This window comes from Micropterus salmoides, unplaced genomic scaffold (assembly GCF_014851395.1).
Source record: "Micropterus salmoides isolate LMB-PRFRI ecotype aquatic unplaced genomic scaffold, ASM1485139v1 Ms_hic_scaffold_19, whole genome shotgun sequence".
Taxonomy (NCBI): Eukaryota; Metazoa; Chordata; class Actinopteri; order Centrarchiformes; family Centrarchidae; genus Micropterus; species Micropterus salmoides.
Window position 1 is genome coordinate 12,881,703 of NW_024041039.1, and position 20,273 is coordinate 12,901,975.

At 41.8% G+C, this 20,273-nt stretch overlaps 1 protein-coding gene across 6 annotated transcripts in view; it reads right to left on the reverse strand.

The window, feature by feature from the left end:
• Positions 1-684: 684 nt before the first annotated feature.
• The window catches only part of pcnt (pericentrin), a 40,516-nt gene continuing 20,927 nt past the window's right edge, over positions 685-20,273 (reverse strand). For 3 of the 6 annotated variants that reach the window (XM_038728323.1, XM_038728324.1, XM_038728321.1), the window contains 26 exons: positions 19,242-19,484; positions 18,521-18,753; positions 18,221-18,328; positions 17,952-17,972; positions 17,345-17,581; positions 17,041-17,214; positions 16,661-16,813; positions 15,910-16,089; positions 14,789-15,814; positions 13,526-13,696; positions 13,148-13,337; positions 9,989-10,323; positions 9,772-9,874; positions 8,738-8,910; positions 8,379-8,654; positions 7,995-8,152; positions 7,375-7,504; positions 6,418-7,209; positions 6,106-6,306; positions 5,657-5,875; positions 4,600-4,826; positions 4,436-4,515; positions 4,208-4,349; positions 3,971-4,098; positions 2,601-2,756; positions 685-1,139 (listed from right to left, as the gene is read on the reverse strand). In XM_038728323.1, the coding sequence (XP_038584251.1) occupies positions 1,096-1,139; positions 2,601-2,756; positions 3,971-4,098; positions 4,208-4,349; positions 4,436-4,515; positions 4,600-4,826; positions 5,657-5,875; positions 6,106-6,306; positions 6,418-7,209; positions 7,375-7,504; positions 7,995-8,152; positions 8,379-8,654; positions 8,738-8,910; positions 9,772-9,874; positions 9,989-10,323; positions 13,148-13,337; positions 13,526-13,696; positions 14,789-15,814; positions 15,910-16,089; positions 16,661-16,813; positions 17,041-17,214; positions 17,345-17,581; positions 17,952-17,972; positions 18,221-18,328; positions 18,521-18,753; positions 19,242-19,484 (5,900 nt within the window). In that variant the 3' untranslated portion in view covers positions 685-1,095. The remainder of the gene's footprint in view (positions 1,140-2,600; positions 2,757-3,970; positions 4,099-4,207; positions 4,350-4,435; positions 4,516-4,599; positions 4,827-5,656; positions 5,876-6,105; positions 6,307-6,417; positions 7,210-7,374; positions 7,505-7,994; positions 8,153-8,378; positions 8,655-8,737; positions 8,911-9,771; positions 9,875-9,988; positions 10,324-13,147; positions 13,338-13,525; positions 13,697-14,788; positions 15,815-15,909; positions 16,090-16,660; positions 16,814-17,040; positions 17,215-17,344; positions 17,582-17,951; positions 17,973-18,220; positions 18,329-18,520; positions 18,754-19,241; positions 19,485-20,273) is intronic. The other 3 variants (XM_038728326.1, XM_038728322.1, XM_038728325.1) reach the window with 2 other exon arrangements.

Sequence of the window (20,273 nt, forward strand, 5' to 3'; positions counted from 1 at the left end):
TGTAATTAAAAAATAATTAAACTTAAATCAAAGTTATGCATTTTAGAAATACAATGCTCATGGTAAGATAAACAAATGTAATAAAGTCAGAAATGAGACAATATAATGAGATTATACAAAGTCAAAATGTTCACCCACTTCACCACTTTATAAAATTACTTATTTTAGAAATGTAAATGAGTACAAATAATAGTAAGTCAAACATTTAACACAGAAATTTGACTTAGTAAATTCAATCTAACTGATTTTGACTTATCACAAGTATTGTTACTTGCATGCCTCATCTAAAAATTAAATGTCATCTATGCAAGACACAATGTCCCTAATCCCACTAATGTTGTTAGAGTGAGCGAGCGTGTGTATGTGAGATAGATAGATTATTTATATATATATTTTACACACACACACACACCTCAACAGTATATTTTTAAGTCTGTTCTCAATTATCCTCTAACTGCCTGTGAGGCTTTAAAGCAGCCTGTACATGGTTTGGTTTGTTCCAGAGCACCCTGTTCTTGTACTGTAATAAGCTACTGTATTAAAATTATAATGTATACTCAATTCAAGTCCATCTATCCTGTATTAAATGTTAAATAAACTGCACATGGCAAACCTACATCCAATATGGATTGTTTCTTAAAGAAAAATACCCTGTGAGAATTGCCACAAAATAAACTCAGTCTGTTAAAATATTTATCAATTTTATGGTAGAAACATAGATAATACAAAAGACACTTATGGTTCACCTTTATGCAATAATGTGCTCAATAGCTATGTTGATCATGGATTTCCAGTATAAAACCAGTGCAAATTTGGACACATGTACAACAGTCCTATTTACATACAGTAGCGCAAAAGGGTAAAAAATATTAGTAGAAACACAACAACACTACTTTCTCTTGCAGCATCTCAAGAGTGACCTTCAAAATACAGAGAAAAGCAATATTACAATAGAAAATACTGAAAAATAATTTATGTGCTCATAAAAATCACGTAATTAAATAATTCAACACACGTGATATTCCTTTCTACATATTTCTACACAGGCGTATAAGGCATGGACAGTTTTGGAACGATATGCAGACATTCATTCTTTCAGTGGTCGAACAACTTCGGGTCGGGCTGGGGAACGGATGAGCCTATTGGGCACACAAACAAAACCAAAGCATCAGACAGTGTAGATAGCATCATTTTTTTGTGCAAAGCTTAGAAACATAAAATCCATAACGAAGCTATTAAAGTCATGTCAGTTAATTTGGGTAACAGTATATTTTAGGGAGGCACCCAATTTTCGGCAACCAAAATAGCAAAAAAGCACTTTCGGTGTTCGGCCTAAAAAGTCAAAAGACAGAAGAAATTTGACCAAACAATTACGTTAACATGTCAGCAGTGTGGAAGCATTTTAAAGTGTTGGAGAAAGACGAAAAATTTTGCAGACACTGTTCTGCTGAATTGTTGTCTCCTAGTACATCCACTCCATCTGTGGCTACTGACTTCATAAAAAGGCCACAAACGGTCTGACCTGCTTTGAGTGTTTGTCACTTTATGAGAAGGCGATTAAGCTAGCCGCACCTAAATTTGGAGTGCACACGTATTCAAGCCTTTATGGTAAAGCTACTGAAATGGACCAGAGCGAGCTGACGTGCATGTTAGCGACTTCATCCTGTCAGTTTCTCTCTTTACAGAGACCAGTGTTGCAGTATGAGAGGCTATTAGTTCCTCATGTTGCACAATATGAGAACCACATACATTAAAAAATTGGGTCGGGATTGATGAATTTAGGGCGAGGATACACATGTGACAACATCAGGTTTTCAAAATAAGGTGTCTATACAAAATGGAAATAAGATTAATTGGATTATATTCACAAAGTATAAAAACATATTACATGTGTCCATTAAAAGTAAATGGACACATGTAATTTACTGGACCCTCTCAGACCCACCTCCTATAGTCTCTCCAAATCCTATGGGACACACTGAATAAAAAGCACATTGACTAATTTATGCAATGGTAAAAAGGCAAATTAAATAGAAAAAATGTGAATGTACTTGTTCAGCATTCAGCAAATTTTCTCATTATATTCGGTTTCAGCTTCAGCCAAGAATTTTCATTTCAGTGCATCCCTAGTATATTTAAGAATGATTTATTAAGACAATGTAAATTTGTTTAAATTTGTTAACAAAAACGCTGAATTAAAACTCTGAATTAATGTACAGTATAAGCAAGTTTTGCAATGAAAGATATCTTTTGCTTTAAGTAGACTAAAAGCAGTGCAACAACAATTTCATGATAGCAAATTTATATCGAGGTAAATTTAAATCTGTGTTAGTTGATGTTTGTCATTCTGACATGTACTGAAACAAATGGATATTAGGCAAAACAAACTATGAAGCCAGTGGTAAAGTCATACATTTGCAATCTGCAGAAAGGAACATGAATTAACATCAGTAAAGGATCGGAAACTCCATGGTATGTACGTTTCAGACCAGTGTTACCACGTCTAATCTATTGCACTCAGTGACTGATGACAAGTCCGCACCCATCCTGAAAGGTGCATTTATTGTTTGGCGGAGTGAGTATGTTACACTCACACTCACCTGGACCATTCAGGTAAAGGGGCGACAAGCAGCTCAGGTACAGCCACGTCCTATTCTCCTGCAGCCAGCGCTGCCGATAACCAATCATATCAGGGGAACAGGCTGACTGTATCCTCCTTTCCTCTTTAGGGGGCAGGGCTAAATGAGTCTTGCTTACTAGGTTGGAAGATGACAGAGCACAAAGGTTTTGTGGGATTTAATAACATGCTGTTTTGCAGGAAGTGTTAGGCCGCCTATCACAGAATGACTTGTCTTATACTGAACTCTGTACACGGCAGCGCATCTTCTCTGTGCAGTTTTCAGATCAATGGAAAAACACTTCCTGGAAAACGAGTGACCAAATTGGGAGACATGCATCTAATGCTGGGATCAGACGACACAATATTTTTGTCTTTTGATATAGCCATTGTGTCAGATTAGGCGTGAGTCAAATTTTTGCTGTGGCATTGCAAGATAAGGCAGACAACACGTTGGACCACAACTTAATATAGTGTGCACTGTTTCCCCAACTTGCATGACGTACAGGTGATTGGCCTTCTTTTCCACCTCACAGCACCAACAGTGAATGTTTATGTATGCAAACACTGTTATATGAATAACAGTGAACCTGGAGCCATTCACATTTGCTTGGCAGTGAAGGCGGGCTCTGTCTTTTTCCTTCCATATCAATTCAAAGACAGTGTACAGAGGGTCATGTCACACCAACAGGTGTGTATTTCTGATAATGCTCTCGACTCCAGGGTGATAGTAAAAAGACATAATTCCTTACATTACCATGTTTACAGTTCACAGGAAAGTGATCTGAGCTTGATGAGGGCGATGTCAAGGAGCAAGATGTTGAAGTTGTTCTAAAATGCTAGTCTGGGATATTGTGAGGTCCCCGATGCTGCTTAGGCTTCGTCATCTTCTGCTATGACACTAAAAGGGATAAAACTAGATTGCAGGCCCTGACCCTCTTTCGTTGTGGACATTACCAGGCTGGTATTGTGTGGTCTGATCTCGGCATTGGTATAAAACATATACCCTGTGCCCTGTAACATCTCCCAGTGTGATATCCCTTGCTACTACTCCATTAAGGCTTGAACATTTGGGAGAATACTATCACCAGTGTAATTTCTAACCCTAACTGCACACTGCAAACATGTCAGTTTTACAGTTTGCCATTGAGCAGAGTGCAATGAATGAGACCCATGAAGTGAAAGTGCCCCAGGCCCTTTAACCGAGTGTTGACCTTACACCCTTGCGTTTTCCCACGTGCACCAAATTTATGACAGCTTCTTAAAATATGTTCCACCGTGGTGCATTCATCTTCATCTTTTGTCCTAAATTCACCATGTTTCACCCCACTACTTTTAATTAATGCTGCTCACTTTGCTTGGCTCCCACCAACCGTTGCTGGACTTTCTCTAGATGGTGGATATATTCTGTCAGGGATCGCTCCGGATCCTGAGACGTTCCTCCTGAATGCCCTGAGGCCAGACTAGTGCTGGAGTACGACCTGAGGAAAGAAGAAAGCTCCCCGATGAAAAATACTTTAAATTTTTAAAAAGAATCTTCTGCTTCACAATCTTAAGTTGATTAGTCTTTGCTTTATGATGAGCACAAACCTGTTGTGCAACCTGAAAGGTGATTTGTTGGGCGGAACAAGAGCGGACGCTGTGTCTCTGTGGACCGCATTGCTGTCTCTGTTTGGAGGGGATTCATGATTCAACCTCGGCTGTTGTTGCCTTAAAACTTCAGCTTTAGGCCCTGTAAGAAACATTAAGAATAAAAATCCTCATTAAAACACAGTCAAGTGATGCATATTCTAATAAAATGTGTTCAACTGAGCTGACCTGGAGCATGCCAACTGACAGTCCCAGATACAGACAATCTTCTGATCGCTCTGTGCCATTTCCTGGTCAGGAACCTCATTCTGAAAAAGAAAAGCAGAAGTGTGCTTTCAGTTTTATCCATAAACAAGGCCAAGGTAACTCTTAAATCTTGGTACGCTCCTTACCTTGAGACAGCAATGACAACTCGTACTGCAGCCCTAAAACGCCCAAGAGGCCTGCGCTGGGAGGAGAGTGGAGGTGACGGCCGGGCCCCCATATGGGCAATGAGACACAGCGTGGCCTGCTCGCACTCCTGGAAACCTCCCAACAACAGCAGCAGGTAACGTTTCTGGTACACCAGAGCTTTTCTGAAGCTCTCAGCACGCAGGTAGCGCTCATATAAACGCTGCACCTGCAAACCAATTAACAGGTTATAACTGTTCCATCTCTGTGTTTTATCAGCACAACAGCAGCTCGTTCGAGTTTGTCTGGTAACATTTGCCAACATTGGATTTCAAAGTCAATCAATCTTTACAGTTAGATGAGGAGTGCAGGAAAATGTGTTCAGAAAACCAGAAGTAATTACAGCCACTGTCAGGCTAAGTCTGGATATCTGGTACCATGTTTCCCACATGTTGATCATTTGTTTGAGATGGTCTAAGGTTCTGAAATTCAGTGCTATGTGTTTGCAGCTGACTCGCAATGTAATTTTTGATCAGGGGAGTCATTTATACAATCAGTTATACCATAATGCACCATGCCAGCTGACTTTTCACAGCAAAGGTTTTGACATGTATTAGCAGGAAGAGCACAGTGGTAATTAACATTAATCATGAATGGATTCTATTTAGTTTCTCTTCCAGAGCCCTGCTATTACGCATGCTTTGGCAAGATTTACTGGGACACTGAAACAGAATGGAGCCATCTCTCATGTTACTCATTTTAACTGTGCTCAAAATCTCCACTGTGACAAAGGTCTGCAGAGCGGTACGTTCAACTGCAAATAAATACACATTTTTGAAGAATGAATAATATAAAAAACTCTATTTAGGATGAGGGCTAATCTATTAAGGTGGGTGTGCCAAAATAAATTAAATAAACAGTATAGGAAACACTGCAGTGACTCATCTTGTAAAATCTGTTCTATGATCTAAAGACAGACAGATTATATTGTTTTTTTAACATTATATTAATTGTTTATGTCATAACAAATGTGTGCAAGTGCATGTGTCTCCCACTGACCTTGCTGTTGCTGATCACATCATTGGTGGGTCTGTTTTCAGTTTCTGTGGTGGCCTTGGCGAGCTCGTTCTCCATGCGGCGCAGCTGTCGCTCCAGGCAGGTGAGTTTATGTTTGAGGGTGGCTCTCTCCTGACTCAGTGATGTCACACGCTCCGTCAGCTCAGAGTTCTCCTTTAACAGCCTTTCCAGCAGATTGGGTGATGATGGCGATGACGGCATCTACCATGAGAAAAGTATAATCATTTTTATAAAATGGTTCGGTATGTGTACACTCCTATAATACCAGCATTAAGTGCATCCAACAGTAAGAGTACAGGGGTCTGTGGCATAACACGTCGATAAAGATGTCAAAGAAAGTCCTGGTTTTACTGTGTTGCATATATCATTTGCCAAATCTTTTGTTACAGACCTCTTTCCTGGTAGTGTTTAAGTAAAAACCACTTGTGTACCTGCTGGTTTTGTTGAGTGCAATCCGCTTGCAAGTTACTTTGGAGCTGCTGCGAAGATGCAACCTTTTGTTGCTGCCCTGTGGTTCGTCCAGACAGCCTCTGAGCAGCCATCTCTCTCTCTTCTCTTTCCAGCTCTGCCAGAGTGCGCTGCAGCTCCTGCATGCGCTGCTGGTCCTGTTGCCTCAACAACTCCAATTCGCACTAAAGTCAGAAACATTTATAAGGCGGTTTGCGTGTATCCAAAATTACTTTAAATATACGTAAAATAAGAGCATTACATTTGTGAAAACAGTGAGTAGATGTTGATTTTACCAGTTTGTTATTGGTCCTCTCCTGCCGTCTCTCCCTCTCCATCTGTTCTTGCCTCCCCTTCCTCCTCTCTCTCTCCCACTGCTCTTCCCTCTCCCGCTCTTTGTCCTTCAGCATTCGCAGTCTCTCCTTCAGCTCAGCTAGCTCCACCCCCTGGCGTCTGGACCGTTCTTGCTCCACCTCTAAAGCACGGCTGGCTTCCCGTTTCTGCTCCTTCAAGGTCTCTACAGTCACGCGATGTCTGGTGGCAGCCTCCTGCTCCCTCTGTAGCTCCTCCCTCCTCAGTCTGTCTTCTTCTTCCCATTTCCTTCTGCTCTGCAGTAACTCAGCCCTCAGTTTGTCCATCACAGCTGCCAGCTCCTCCGCCTGCCTTCGCTCCTGCTCTAGCTGGGCACGCATGTCGGAGATGAACGTCCTGTCTCTGGCTGCATCCGCCTCGTGACTGCGCCTGAGTTCATCCACCTGCCTGGAGCAATGGTCTCTCTCTTCATCCAGCTTCCTGTGAGCATCTGCAAGCTTAGAATGAATTTCTGCCAAGCGAGATTCTGCTTCAGTCAGGAGGCGCTCAAGATGAGTTTTTTCCTCCAAGTTGAGCTCTTTTTGGTGAGCAGAAAGTTGGCATTCATCTTCTAGCTCCTTCTGGGTGTCGTCTAGGCGTTTCTCCAGCAGCACACTGCGGGACTGTTCAATCTGAAGCTCCCGTCTGAGGTTGCTGCAGGCCACCCTCTCCTGCTCCACCTGACTCTTCAGAGCCATGATCTCTGACCTCTGCTGCTCAGAAGATACTTGCACAGCCTGGAGAGGGTAGTGGAGAGTCAACTTTCAGAATATAAGAAGGGAAAAGTAAAGTAAACTCTAGTTGCACACTCTTGGTTACATATTGTTTGATCTTTAAAACTCAGTGGATAACATGACATGATACAGTATATTGAGTATGCATGTTTTTAATCCTCATCTTACGCCTCTCCTTTCTTCCTCCTCTCTGTCCTTGCGAAGACTCAGAGCTCTCTCCTGCTCCAGTTGTTGTCGAAGCTCCTGGACTCTGGTCTGCTCCCTTCTCAAGGCTTCCTCACCCTCTTCTACAGCCAGCCTGAAGAAAAGCACAAATGTAACCTTACTTTCTACCACTTTTGGTAGTATTACATGAAAGCACGTTTGGGCGAGTGGGACAGAAACCTGGTGGAGAGAGAGAAGTTCATACTAGCATCGGCAAAGAACGGAGGAACCAAGATTCCCTAAACAATGTTCTAACAATACAAAATACATGATTATTTAGAAATGAGGGAGATGAGCCAGGTGAGTGGTTGACATGAGTAAAAAAAAAAAAAAAAAAAAATACAAAATTGTGAATTAAATAAATCCTAAGAAATAAAATAATGCTATGTTTTTTGAAAAATTATATACTAATTGGATCAAATAAACAACTTTAATACACTGAATGCACAATTTTAGCATACAAAACAAAATATGCTAATAAAAAAATTGCTGATTTTAGAATATACAGTGTAATCGGTTATTGTATAATATGTCAACATGTGGAGAAGGTGTGCTTGTATGCGGTTATTCGGTGTGTGATGTACCTGAGCGACTGTATTTTGTTCTTTTGCGCTTGATGAGCATCATGAGCACATTTCAGTCGTTTCTGGCTCTCCTCCAGCTCTGCCCTCAGTTGCGATTCAACCTGTTCACAGGTGCGGAGCTGATCTCTGTGCCAGTCATCATCACCTCTGTAGTCACTCTGAGGGGAAAAAAGACAATAATAAAAAGAACAGACCAGCACAGATACTGGAACAAAGACACAAATTCAGATATTCAGATTAATCTCTCACATCTTATACCTTAATGAAAACTTAAGCAAAGGAATTTTGTATACAAAGACTGGCATGCCACTAACTTAAGATTTAAAAACTAAATTTCTGTTCACTAGATGCTTGTAAATTCTCTTTGAAATCACGTAAACTCACTTGTGTGTGTCTCTGGGCCATTCGACAGAGCAGCTCTCGGAGAGCAATCACAGTCTCCTGCAGTGCCCTCTTCTCCTGCTGCCAGCTCATGGGCGGGTTGGAGGATGATTTGTCCTGATGGGCCAGTAGGGTGGAGCTATCTTCAGAAGGATGCTGCGTCTGACTCAACGAGAAGGCTTTTAAGTCTGAGACATGAGGATGGGTTGAGGAAGTGGCACGACGTTGGGACAAAGTGAGAATACGGCAGCTTTCTTGATACACTTTCTTCAACAGCCCCTGCAGAAAGATGGCGAAAGAAAGTGAGTAAAATATACTTAGTCAAAGAAATAGAATTACTGCCAAGTATAAATGAAGCCTACCTGAAGCTCAGGTGACAATAGGTCATCACTGTAGCTCATACTGCCAGCAGCACTGTCTGTGTTAACTGTGGGGTTAATTCCTCGGCAGCGGAGATACTCAACAAACTGAGCATCCAGCCTTTCAGTCTGTTCCAGCTCCACTCTCAGCCTGGCACCCAATTCCGAACTCACATCTGATGCACAAGGAGAAAATACTAGAGTTAAAGCGGGAGTAGGCAACACTGGAAAACTAGAAAGAAACTGCTACATTTTGAAAGTATCCAACTGAAAAACAAAATCAAGCCTCCTTTCTTCAAGCCTCCTACCAAAGCCACTCCCCAAAAACACATTTTCATGCGCAACGATTGCACGGGCAGAGTGAGCACAGGTAGATTAGGTAATCATTTGGCTGTGTCCATTATAGCCCTGCGACAGCCACAGATACCGGATTTTTGTGTCAGAGCATTTGATTTATTGATGGTTGTCGGGATGTAGAGAGAATTTCAACAAATATAACCAAATGCTTCTAAAATAAATTGCCTAGCCAAGTCTGGTGATATCCTACATTTCTCTAAATGTCAACCAATTCCATAAAAAGACCAAAACAAACAAGTGACTGATCCTATTAAGTAGTCTGTGCAGCCCAAGCCTGACATGTCTTTAAGCTTCATTTTGTCAAAAAAAAAAAGAGCCACGTTATGGCACTGAGTGACATGTACTCTAGTGAACACGGACACTGTTTATTCTAAGTCAATCTCACATTCACTGTTCTGCTGACTTAAATACTAAACACATTAAATCTGCAGCTGAAAACAGAACTGCTTTGACTTTACTCCTGTTTGAGTTTGCCCAGTTGTTTTAGGATATTGTTTAGCCTTTTTTATAAAAACGTATTTATTTGTGACCAGTTTTCAAAGTTTCGACAGATCAACCGACAATGAAAATAATAGTTACTTGCAGCCCTAAAGTCCAGTTGCCTTGACGTAGCACTTCCAGATATACAATGACCTGGTTGACTGTCATGAACCTATCAAGCTCAGTGTGGTAATACTCACTGCTGCCATATCCATCACTGGCCCATTCTGGTGCTGACAAAGAGGAAGTGGAGCCAAGAGGAGATGGAGGTGCTGTTAGGTCAAGTCCTTCCAACTCACGTACCTAAGAAAGAAATAACAAATTAAACAATTATTTAACCACATCTGTCTGAAGTCCAAAAGCTTCTTACAAAAAGGACAACAAAGGTAACATGTATGGAAGTGTTAGACCACATACTCTGTCAGTGTCCAGTGAGTCGAGCATGGAGAAGTTGTCAGACGCTGACACAGAGCCTGGGGAGTGGGTACTCTGTGTGGCTGGATCTGGTGTGATGGTCCTGGAGTGTGGGGGCTCCATCACAACTCTGGGAGAGGTTTTAGCCTGGGGGAGATCCAGGCCTGTGCTGTTCAGAGCGCTGAACTCAGACAGACGTGAGCCGAGAACAGAGGCATGGAACCGTTCTGGCAGTCTGTCTTCGGAGCATTCGAGTCTCCTCAAAACCTCTGGAGAGCTCAGAGAGGCTTCATCACGAGAGACACTCACAACGCCCTCAAAAGCTCTGCAAGATATGTCTGACAGATGAAGAAAATAAATATTGTCATTATGAGAACATATTTCTGTTGTGTTGCCACGTCTTGACCCTGTGGAGTTTTAGGCTTCCAAATGTGCTATGCAGCTGGTTTTCAATGAGTTGGTCCCCATTTTTGAGGATGCACACCAATTGTGTCACTATTCAGTGATCAAGGTGCTGTGAACAATGTGTCCACAAAAGGTAGAGAAGAACAAGACACTTGGCTAGTTAACATGGGTGTAAACAATTTGATTTAAAATACTTAAAAAATTGGCTTTGCAAATGTTTAGTGAGGAAGGAAATGCACACTGAATGTAAACATTTCTTGTTTACAAGTAAATGCCACCTTTTATACCAGAGCATTAACACCACCCACATGTGATAAGCAAAAATAGCTATAAAAAACAAAAAACAAGGCTCAACTAGTGATACTTTGCATATCTAAATCTACTGCTTTTTTGTTGAAACAGCATGTTTGGCATTTTAAGTGACTTGTATGGATAATAGACTATCAAAATAGTTTGCGATTCATTTTCTAATTGACTGATCAACTCCTTGAAATCAATACAGGAAAGTAAACTCTTTCCAAATTTAATTTGATTATAATCCACACTGCAATATTGAAGCAGCACTTCAATGCATACATGGAAACAAGCTATGTTTGATAATAATAATCCTTATTTGTAGAGCACTTTTCAAAAACAAGTTACAAAGTGCTTTAACAAGTGTAAAGAATAATACAAAAAAAACACAAGATAAGAGCATGAAAAATGTATATAAAATTAGTAAAATACAATAAAATAAAAAGGGATAAAATAAAGTCAAATAAGATCGGGAAAGGCTCTCCTATAAAAGTATGTTTTAAGAAGGGACTTAAGAGTTCACTGACTCAGCCGACCTGATTTCCTCGGGCAGGCTGTTCCAGAGCCTCGGGGCCCTGACAGAAAACGCTCTGTCCCCTTTAGTTTTCAGTCGAGACTCTGGAACAGACAACAGACCTCTGCCCGAGGATCTCAAGGTACGTGCTGGTGCGTATGGGACTAAAAGGTCAGAAATATAACAAGGCGAGAGGCCATGAAGAGCTTTAAAAGTGATCAATAGAATTTTAAAGTCAATTCTAAAACATACTGGGAGCCAGTGTAATGAAGCTAAAATAGGAGTAATGTGGTCATATTTCTTTGTTCTGGTTAAAAGCCTGGCAGCTGAGTTCTGGACAGTCTGGAGTCGATCAATAGATTTTTGGGTTAAACAGGTGAAAAGGCTGTTGCAATAATCCAGGCGTGATGAGATGAAGGCGTGTAAAATGGTCTCGGTGTTCTTAAAAGTTAACATAGATCGAATTTTTGCTATATTTCTAAGTTGATAAAAACATGATTGAACAAGCTTTGTGGTGTGCTGCTCGAAATTTAAATTACTATCAAACCAAACACCAAGGTTCTTTGCCACAGGCTTAATGTGATTTACTAGGGAACCAGCAGATGGCAGTATTGGATTTGCCATCTGCTGAGACCCGATGACCAGGATTTCTGCTTTGTCTGAGTTCAGCTGGAGGAAATTATTTGACATCCATTTTTTAACTTCACAAAGGCAGTTGTTAAGTGAACTTAGCATTCCAGTATCTGTGGATCTGATGGGCAAGTATATTTGTGTGTCATCAGCATAAATATGAAAAGAAATGCCATGTTTATGGATAATATGTCCAAGGGGAAGCAGATACAAGGAAAACAAAATGGGTCCTAAGACCGACCCCTGAGGCACACCATATTTAACTGGACAGAATGAGGAGATATAGTTGTTTACAGACACGCAAAACTTCCTATTTGACAGGTAGGATGAAAACCATTCTAGGGCAGTACCAGAGATCCCCACCCAGTGCCTCAGTCTGTCTAACATGATGTTGTGATCAATTGTGTCAAAAGCAGCGCTAAGGTCCAGGAGTACCAGGACTGAGCACATGCCTTCATCAGCAGACATTAAAAGGTCATTGGTGACTTTAAGCAGGGCAGTCTCAGTGCTGTGGTACTTCCTAAAACCAGACTGAAACTTTTCAAATATGTTATTTTCCAGTACAGTGAGCAGCTGTTTGGACACAATTCTTTCTAGAATCTTTGCAATAAAAGGCAGTTTTGAAATTGGTCTAAAATGATGTGGGAGGGAGGGATCTAAACCAGGTTTCTTTAAAAGTGGGTTCACGCAAGCCGTTTTAAAATAATCAGGGACACAACCAGTAGATAGGGAGCTGTTGAAAACAGAGATCAAATGGGGGCCAACAGAATGCATTACTTTCAGTAAAAATTTTGTAGCTATTCCATCAAGTGGGCTGGAGGACACACTCATTTGTGATACTGTTTTTAAAAGCTCAGACAAGTCGATGGGATAAAACTGGTTAAAACTCTCTTGTTGCTGGTGAGGAACCTCTGAGTAAGAGGCAGTGGGGGTGATAGAGGCTCTGATTGACACCACCTTATTGGTAAAATAAGATAAAAACAATTCACAGTCATCATTACTTCCAGCTGAGGCACAAGGAGGGGTTGGGTTTACCAGCTGATCCACAGTCTTAAACAGAAACCTGGGATTGTGTTTATGTGTAGTAATGAGTTCAGAAAAATATTGATATTGATTTCAGTCCCGAAATGCACTACTAGACCAATATCACTTCAATCCTAGTACAATGAAATTACTGCAGCTCATTACATAAGGAGACAGACGAAACTTAAACAAGCTGAATTATTTCTATGTCATTGGCGTGGATGTGGCATGTGGACTGTACAGAACATGAAAATATAATGGCACAGTATATGTTTGAAGCATCATTAAGTACTCACCCTTCTCTGGGTACCCTTGTTGGTGAGGAAGTGTGTCCTGCTGGTGACCGTGTTGTCTGAGTTGCTGTAGTTCCCTTTGCTGATAGGCCAGTTCCTCTTCCTGCACAGCCAGGTCTTCTCGTAGACCCTGAATCTCTGCCTTCAGACGCTGGTTATCAGTCTCCAGGTGAACTAGGGCACGGTCTTTGGTCTGACAGAACAGAAATAAGTGATAAAATACAGCTGTCAACATCACCCACAATGCTGAATCCAGTTCGTCCACAATTTCAAATATCCCAACAAACAGTGAATCTGTACAGAAAAAGCGAACTGGCAGATAAACTTCCGCTGCTATACAACTCATCTCATTTTCTGTACTCAGGTGTCATGTATTCCCACCTGTCCTTCCTCATGTAGATTCTCAGCCCTTTCTGTACTTGTACTCAGACCCTGTTTCACTGCAGTCAGCTCCGCCCTCAGAGCCTGATGCTCCGCTCTCAGTCTGTCAAGCTCAGCCTCCCTCTGTCTCAAGGCAGCGTCTGCTTTAGCCAGAGTCACCTCTGCATGGGTCTGACAAAAAGAGAAACATTTTTTTAGAAACATTGCACCTTTCTTAGACTAGTATTCATGAAACCTTCATGCACATATCATATTTCAACTTTATTTTGTTCATAGTTTTCAGTTTTTCCAGGAAAAACCTTCAACTACTACTACTACTGTTAACATAAGAGCAACAAGATAACTTGGTTTGCAATGTAATCAGCATTTAATGAGCACCACATGAACATGCTGCATTTTATTTCCGATTCAGTCTTCCACTTAATACCCCTTTAGTGCACTATAACAACGATGGCAACATCTGCTAAAAACAACTATGAACTCCCAAAAAACTGATCAGACTTTAAAGACATGCAGCAGCCCAACAAATGCATTACAGCCTCCATGCTTTCTTTTTAACGACCACAACTTGTCCTTACCACATCCTGCCAAGATAAGATGTAAAGAAATGAAAAATAAAGTGCATCAGAGCTTTAAAAGCAACAGCTAGCAAAAACCTTCCTTCAGCTTCCTCATTTTAATGTCACTTCCTGAGTTAGTAAGACTCTGCTGCCCCTGGAGCGACACTGTGATGACGTGTTATGGCAGTTAACTATAACCAGATGTGGTCTCGCCTGCAGTTGCTGACAGCTGTACGCAAAAAGGCTGCAGAAAGGTATTTCCTGTTTGGACATGGAGCCTGTTGAAGCAGGTTTATCCAAGTTACCCGAATTATTTAAGTAAAATTCCAGACCCCTTTTAAAACCTGGGGCATAGAAAGACTTGTTCTGGTTCTTCTGGCCACCTTAAAGGCCCTCTCAGCACTTTGACCATTCAAATGTTTTGTAATGTATATTAAGAGACATTACTGTTTAACTGAAAACAGGTCTGTTTTACTGATGTGCTTCTAAACTAATTATGTAAACGACTATTTTAACACCATCAAAATCTTAATTACCTTAGGTTATTTTCTAGATATTTGTACCCTTGATTAAAATGATTATTCAAGGCCTATGCAAAGTGACAAGGATGTTGCAATCCTGTTTGAAATTTTAGTTTAAATTTGCATCTTGGATTGTGCTTTCAACACCGAAAACAATCGTTTACTTTGTAGCCGACACTCACCAGCACTTCCTTTTGAGCCTCTTCTTGACTGGTTTCCTTCTCGTTGAGCTGAACTGTCAGGTCCTGGATGCAGGCTCTCATTGATGTCACTTCCTGCCTGAGCCTTTCAATTTCCTCCTGGAGTTTCCTCTCCCGCCTCCTAAGTGCCTCACGCTCAGCAGAAAGTTCTCCCTTCACAGTCTCAAGGGTTTTAATCTTTGTCCTTTCCTCAGCAACCAGTTCCTCCATCTCTACCACCTCGGCTCTTACCTCCTGGACTTGTCTCTCAAGAGTGAGACTGGTTTCTCTGAGGGCTTCCATTTCCATTTCCATCTCCTGCTCCTTTGTTTTTAGAGTCTCAATCTCGGTCACGCTCTCCTGTTCTTTCTTTTGGAGTTCCATAATAAGAGCGCTGAGGTGGGTGTTTTTCTCATGCAGAACGCTCATCTCTTTGGCTCGATTTTTGAAACTGTCCCCCTCCTCTTCAGATAGTTTCCTCTTGTCCCTCTCCTCTTCTATCTGGGCTTTAATCTCCTCCAGCTCAGCTTCTTTGATTGTGAGGACACTTTGGAGTTCATCTGCTCTGTCCCTCTCCGCTTTCATCCTCTTTCCAAACTCTTCTCCCTGTCCTCTGTACTCTTCCTCTTGAGTGAGCAGTAATCGCTCCACTCCCTCTTTCTCCGCCACCGCCGTCTCCAGCTGACTCTGAAGGGCCTTGAGATGAGATCGAAGGGAACGAGATGAGGCAGAATGAGTCAGACTAAGCTCTTGCTTCAGGCTGTTCGCCCCTCCCCTCTTCACTTGTTCCTGGATGGTATCGTGGTGAGGTTCAGGGCTGGGAGCGGGAGAAGGATTGATGCTATCGCCATCCTGAGAGTCACTGACTTCATGCAGGTTGGGGCCTAATGTGGCGAGTTCTGCCTGCAGTGTGCTGATGACCTCATGAAGGCGCTCCTCTTCTTCCTGTTTGTCCTCACGCACTCTTGTGATTTCAGACTGAAGGTGTTCCACCTGTGAGCGCAGATCCTCAAGCTCAGCCTCCAAAACCTTTTAGTCAGAAAGACCAACACAATTAATCAGACAGTTAAATTTTTGGGAACTTCCAAGCTTTCTGCTTGTATTTTATGTGTACTTATTCTGACCTTATTGTCCCCGGTGTTCTCCAACTCCTGTTCCAGTCTTTGGATCTCATTGTTAAGGTGGTCGATCTCATGATTTTTCTCCTGGAGTAATGCTGAGGGGAGCGTCTCTTCCGCTGTATCCTCCACCCTGCTTTGTTCCTCTTTCTCCTCTTGGAGTATGGTGAGAGCAGACACATTCTCCTGCAAGCAGAGTTGTACATACTAGTAATATAGTAACAAAACAACCATATACGAAAAAAATAACCTTTTAAAAGATGCATGAAAATGACTTTTTATATTACTTATAATAGATAAATAGAATTACATACATACCTTTAAAGGCTAAAAATTACACTTTATGGTGCGTTGATAATGTATACTTAAATGACTAGCCCGAGGGAAGAAACGTTAATAAGAAAATTTAAATATTGTACCAGATCAATCTATTCATTTAAGACTAGGTAGATTAGCCCCAAAACAAAACCTATTTCTCTAACATAATTCTGTCTAAATATAAGTTTCACATCCAAAGTGACTTACAATTGCTAAGTATATCCAAGGTCGCACGCCTCTGGAGGAACTAGGGGTCAAGTGTCTTGCTCAGGGACACATAGGTGTTTATGTCAGTGGGAATTGAACACCGGTATCTCACACCAAAAGCATGCGTCTTATCCTCTGCGCCATCGCCAACCCTATACATATAATTCATCTAAATAATAAATAGGTGATGTATGTAAAAATAAAATATGTATGAAGACAAAGTAGCACTTACCTTTAGGGCAGAAATCTGTTCTTGCAGCTCATTAACATGAGCTGCATTCTGATTGGTCAGTAGCTCAAGCTGTAGGGTGAGGTGTTTAAGTTCAACATCTTTGATGCTCAAGTCCCTCTGCACATTCTCAAGTTGCCCAAGCAGGACTTCAACCTAAGAGAAATTACACCTATTAAATAAAGACTAAAAATCAAAACAGATTCTGTACTGGGATTTCTTGTCCTAGTGGTGGCTTTTGAAAGATTGCTCATGTCTGCACACCTATACACATTTGCACCAAAAGGTGGCACTGCAGCCAAATACATCAATCAAAAACCACCACTTATCAGCCCAAATCATCTTAGCTACCATACACCAGCTTTGCATAAAATCCTACAGACCTCTTGCTCTTTGCTGTGTAGCCTCTGCTGTGCAGTGTGCAGAGCATCCCTAAGCTCCTGGGTGGGGTCACGCGTGTTATCATGGTAACCGTGTCTTGTCTCATCCAGTTTGGACTGCAGGGCGGAGATCTGAAGCCTGTTGGACAACTGCTGCTGCTCTAGTGCCTGCTTATCCTGACAAGAGTACATTTATGAGAAAAACTTCAACCAAGTCCAGTTGCCCTTCATTATAACCCTCGGAGAAAAATAATGTGTGCGCGCAGATTATAGTATTAAGAGTTATTGCCAGTGTGCATTTTCTTACTTGTGTCAGCTCCTCTTCTCTCAACTTTGCTCTGTGGAGCTCTTGTTCCAGCTGACTCGTAGATCTATTACTCTCAGCGCTGTTGAGCAGTGCTTGCTCTAGCTCTCTGATACGCCCAGCTAGCTTGTCTATCTCCTCGTTGCGTTCTGCAAGATCGCGCTGGGCTTGATGATTGGCGGTGAGCAAGGAGGCATGGTCCTCTGTCTTGTCTTTGATGATAGCTTGTAGACTGTCTACCTGCAGGGACAGAGGGGACAACATTTTAGATAAAAAGTTTCTAGAATTTTAAGTAGCAGACAGCGATTTACAAAAAACTACATGATGATTTGTAGATAAATAAGCCATTCCGGATCTGCAGCAGCTGGTAGCGAACACTGAGGTTAAGCCATTCCAGAGAACAGTGACAAGGAGATAAAAGACAAATGAAGTGCGAAACAGAAGCAAATGAATATTAGCAAATGGAAGATGAAATGGGAATTAATGTAGAACTTCACAAGAACTTCAAGCACATAAGCAGTAATAATTAATCTACGGAAATAATGATGTACAAAACACATCATGCACAAGAGTAGAGGAGCTAAGAGAAGTATGCTGTTAGATTTCATACCTGCAGAACCAAGTCCTCAAACTACAGCAATCCATCAGCACAGGAATAAACACATGGCAAAAGTCAGGCTCATTGGGAAACAAACAATGCATTTATCACTTCAACCGCTGTAAGTACTATACACACACACACACACACACACACACACAGCACTTTTTCTATCTTTATCTAGACATAGAAGCATTTTGTATCGTGCTGTCCTGTTGATAAATACCATCCTATTAGATGATACTATATACTTCTGCTGCTATCAGATAAAGGGGCCTCACCCGGTGTCCTTTGTTATCCACGCCGGCTGGCTGTCTGAGTTGGGCCTCCAGCCTTCGGATCTCCTGCTGGAACTCATCTCTCTCATGTTCACGCTCCACAGCCTGCTCCTGTATGCATGGGAACAAATTGTGTGAAATTTTGTCTCCACTGCAGTAAGCAGCAACATGAGAAACTGTCTGCGACACTCTCAAATAACACTAGAAAGAAAGTGAGAATGGAAGATCATAATATAATTGCAATTGTAAGTGTTTAGAGACAAATATTAGGTAAGGGGTCATTATTAATTTTTAAAAACTCACCTCGATAAACTGTCGATCGTGTTTCAGCTGTTTCTCAAGTGCTTGGACACGCTGGTAGAGGTCTTCAGTGTAGGTTTTGTGTTGCTGCTCTGTCTCCAAGCCCTTTGTTTCCTGCTCATCCAGTTCCCTCTCCAGGGCCCCGAGGCGCAGCAACAGAGAGCTGTGGTCCTTCTCTGCCTGTCGCTGCAAGTCCAGCCTATCCTGGGCCAAACGCTCCGTCTCTGCCAGTAGAGCTTGAAAAATAAGAGGACGGTTAGGGCTATTGTGCTGATGTAAATACATACACACAGAGGAATTTAAAAGCGGGCAAGAAATTGCAGGGGAGTTAAATACATTCAACTATTACACATACTGTGCCTTTTCTCCTGAAAAGGCACTGAATGCATTCTCTTAGCTCTGAACTAGAACATTGTTTAGGAAGTAAAATGACACAGCACTCCAAGAGCCTTTTCTACAAGCTACTGGCAATGACAGTGTTACACACAGCAACCTGACACAGCACTGCAAATATACTACATATTCATCCCCATCCACTCATACACTCCACTCTGACCCACAAACCTGTATCAGGATCTAAATTGAGCCAATGGCCTACGGAGAGAAGACACATCTGAGCACAGGCCTTATATAAGTGTGCGGTCAAGCTCACTAAAGGAGGTCATGTAACATTTTATGTAGTCAGGGACTCATGATTGCATGATTTTGTGCTCGCTCCGCTCACCTTTCTCCCTCTCCCCGAGACCAGCGGAGAGATGCTCCTTCTGGCGGAGGAGAACTGTGTGCTCCTCACTCAGCTCCTGATGCTTCAGTCTGAGGCTGTCCAGCTCTGCGGTGAGACCCTGCATCTGGTGCAACTTCACCTTCAGGTCTTCCAGCTCCTCCACTAGTCTCTCCTCTTGGACCTCCTTCTGCTGCAGAGACTCTTCCAGGACTGCTTTCTCAGCCACATAGCCGTCTAGAAGCCCTGAACACATCATGCAAAGTCAACAAGTTTATGAAAAAGCAGAGAAAATATTTTAGATCAGGGGTCACCAAATTTTTTTCAAGCCGTTACATGGCGGGCCAGAACATAGTCAAAAAATTTCGAGTCCTTGAATGCCCATGTACACGTTTAGCTCAGTTGGTAGTTAGCGAGACTTCCGTTGGGAGGATTCTATGCTCGATCCCAACATATGGTGGATTTGTTTTTCTCCCTTGTTACAAATTGATTATAAGGACACTTACAATAAAGCATGTGCTGCAGTGTGTGCGCGTGTCCCGGAGTTTGATCCGCATTCATAAACCTATGGACGCTTATTTTCATTTCTCTGAGGAAATTCAGCGGAATCCAATCACATGTTTACTGACAACTTTTTCAGCTGTGTCAATCAAGCCAGAGACTTTTTTTGAAAGTCCTTCAAAACTTAAAGTAAAAGCTCTCAATGATCTTGACAAAGCACTGCTGCAAAAAATGTTCTTGTGCTTTTATTTTGGAGGCACAATCACTTAAGAGGAAGCGATTATGTGAGTAACTGTCATGACAGATCTATTTCGGCACCAGCTGCTATCAGTTTCTTTATTTTTCTGCTATCAAAGCAATCTGGCCCAAAGGCCAGATATTATTGCCAACCACTGTTTTAGATTCTCATGCTCAACATTATAAATAGCAGAGTTTTGTTTAAGCTTGCAAGTGATGAAATTGGAGCATATGCAGTGAAGCAAGTCGTGTTAACAGTCAGTGGATTAATTACTGTAACTTGGCAGCATGAGCCAA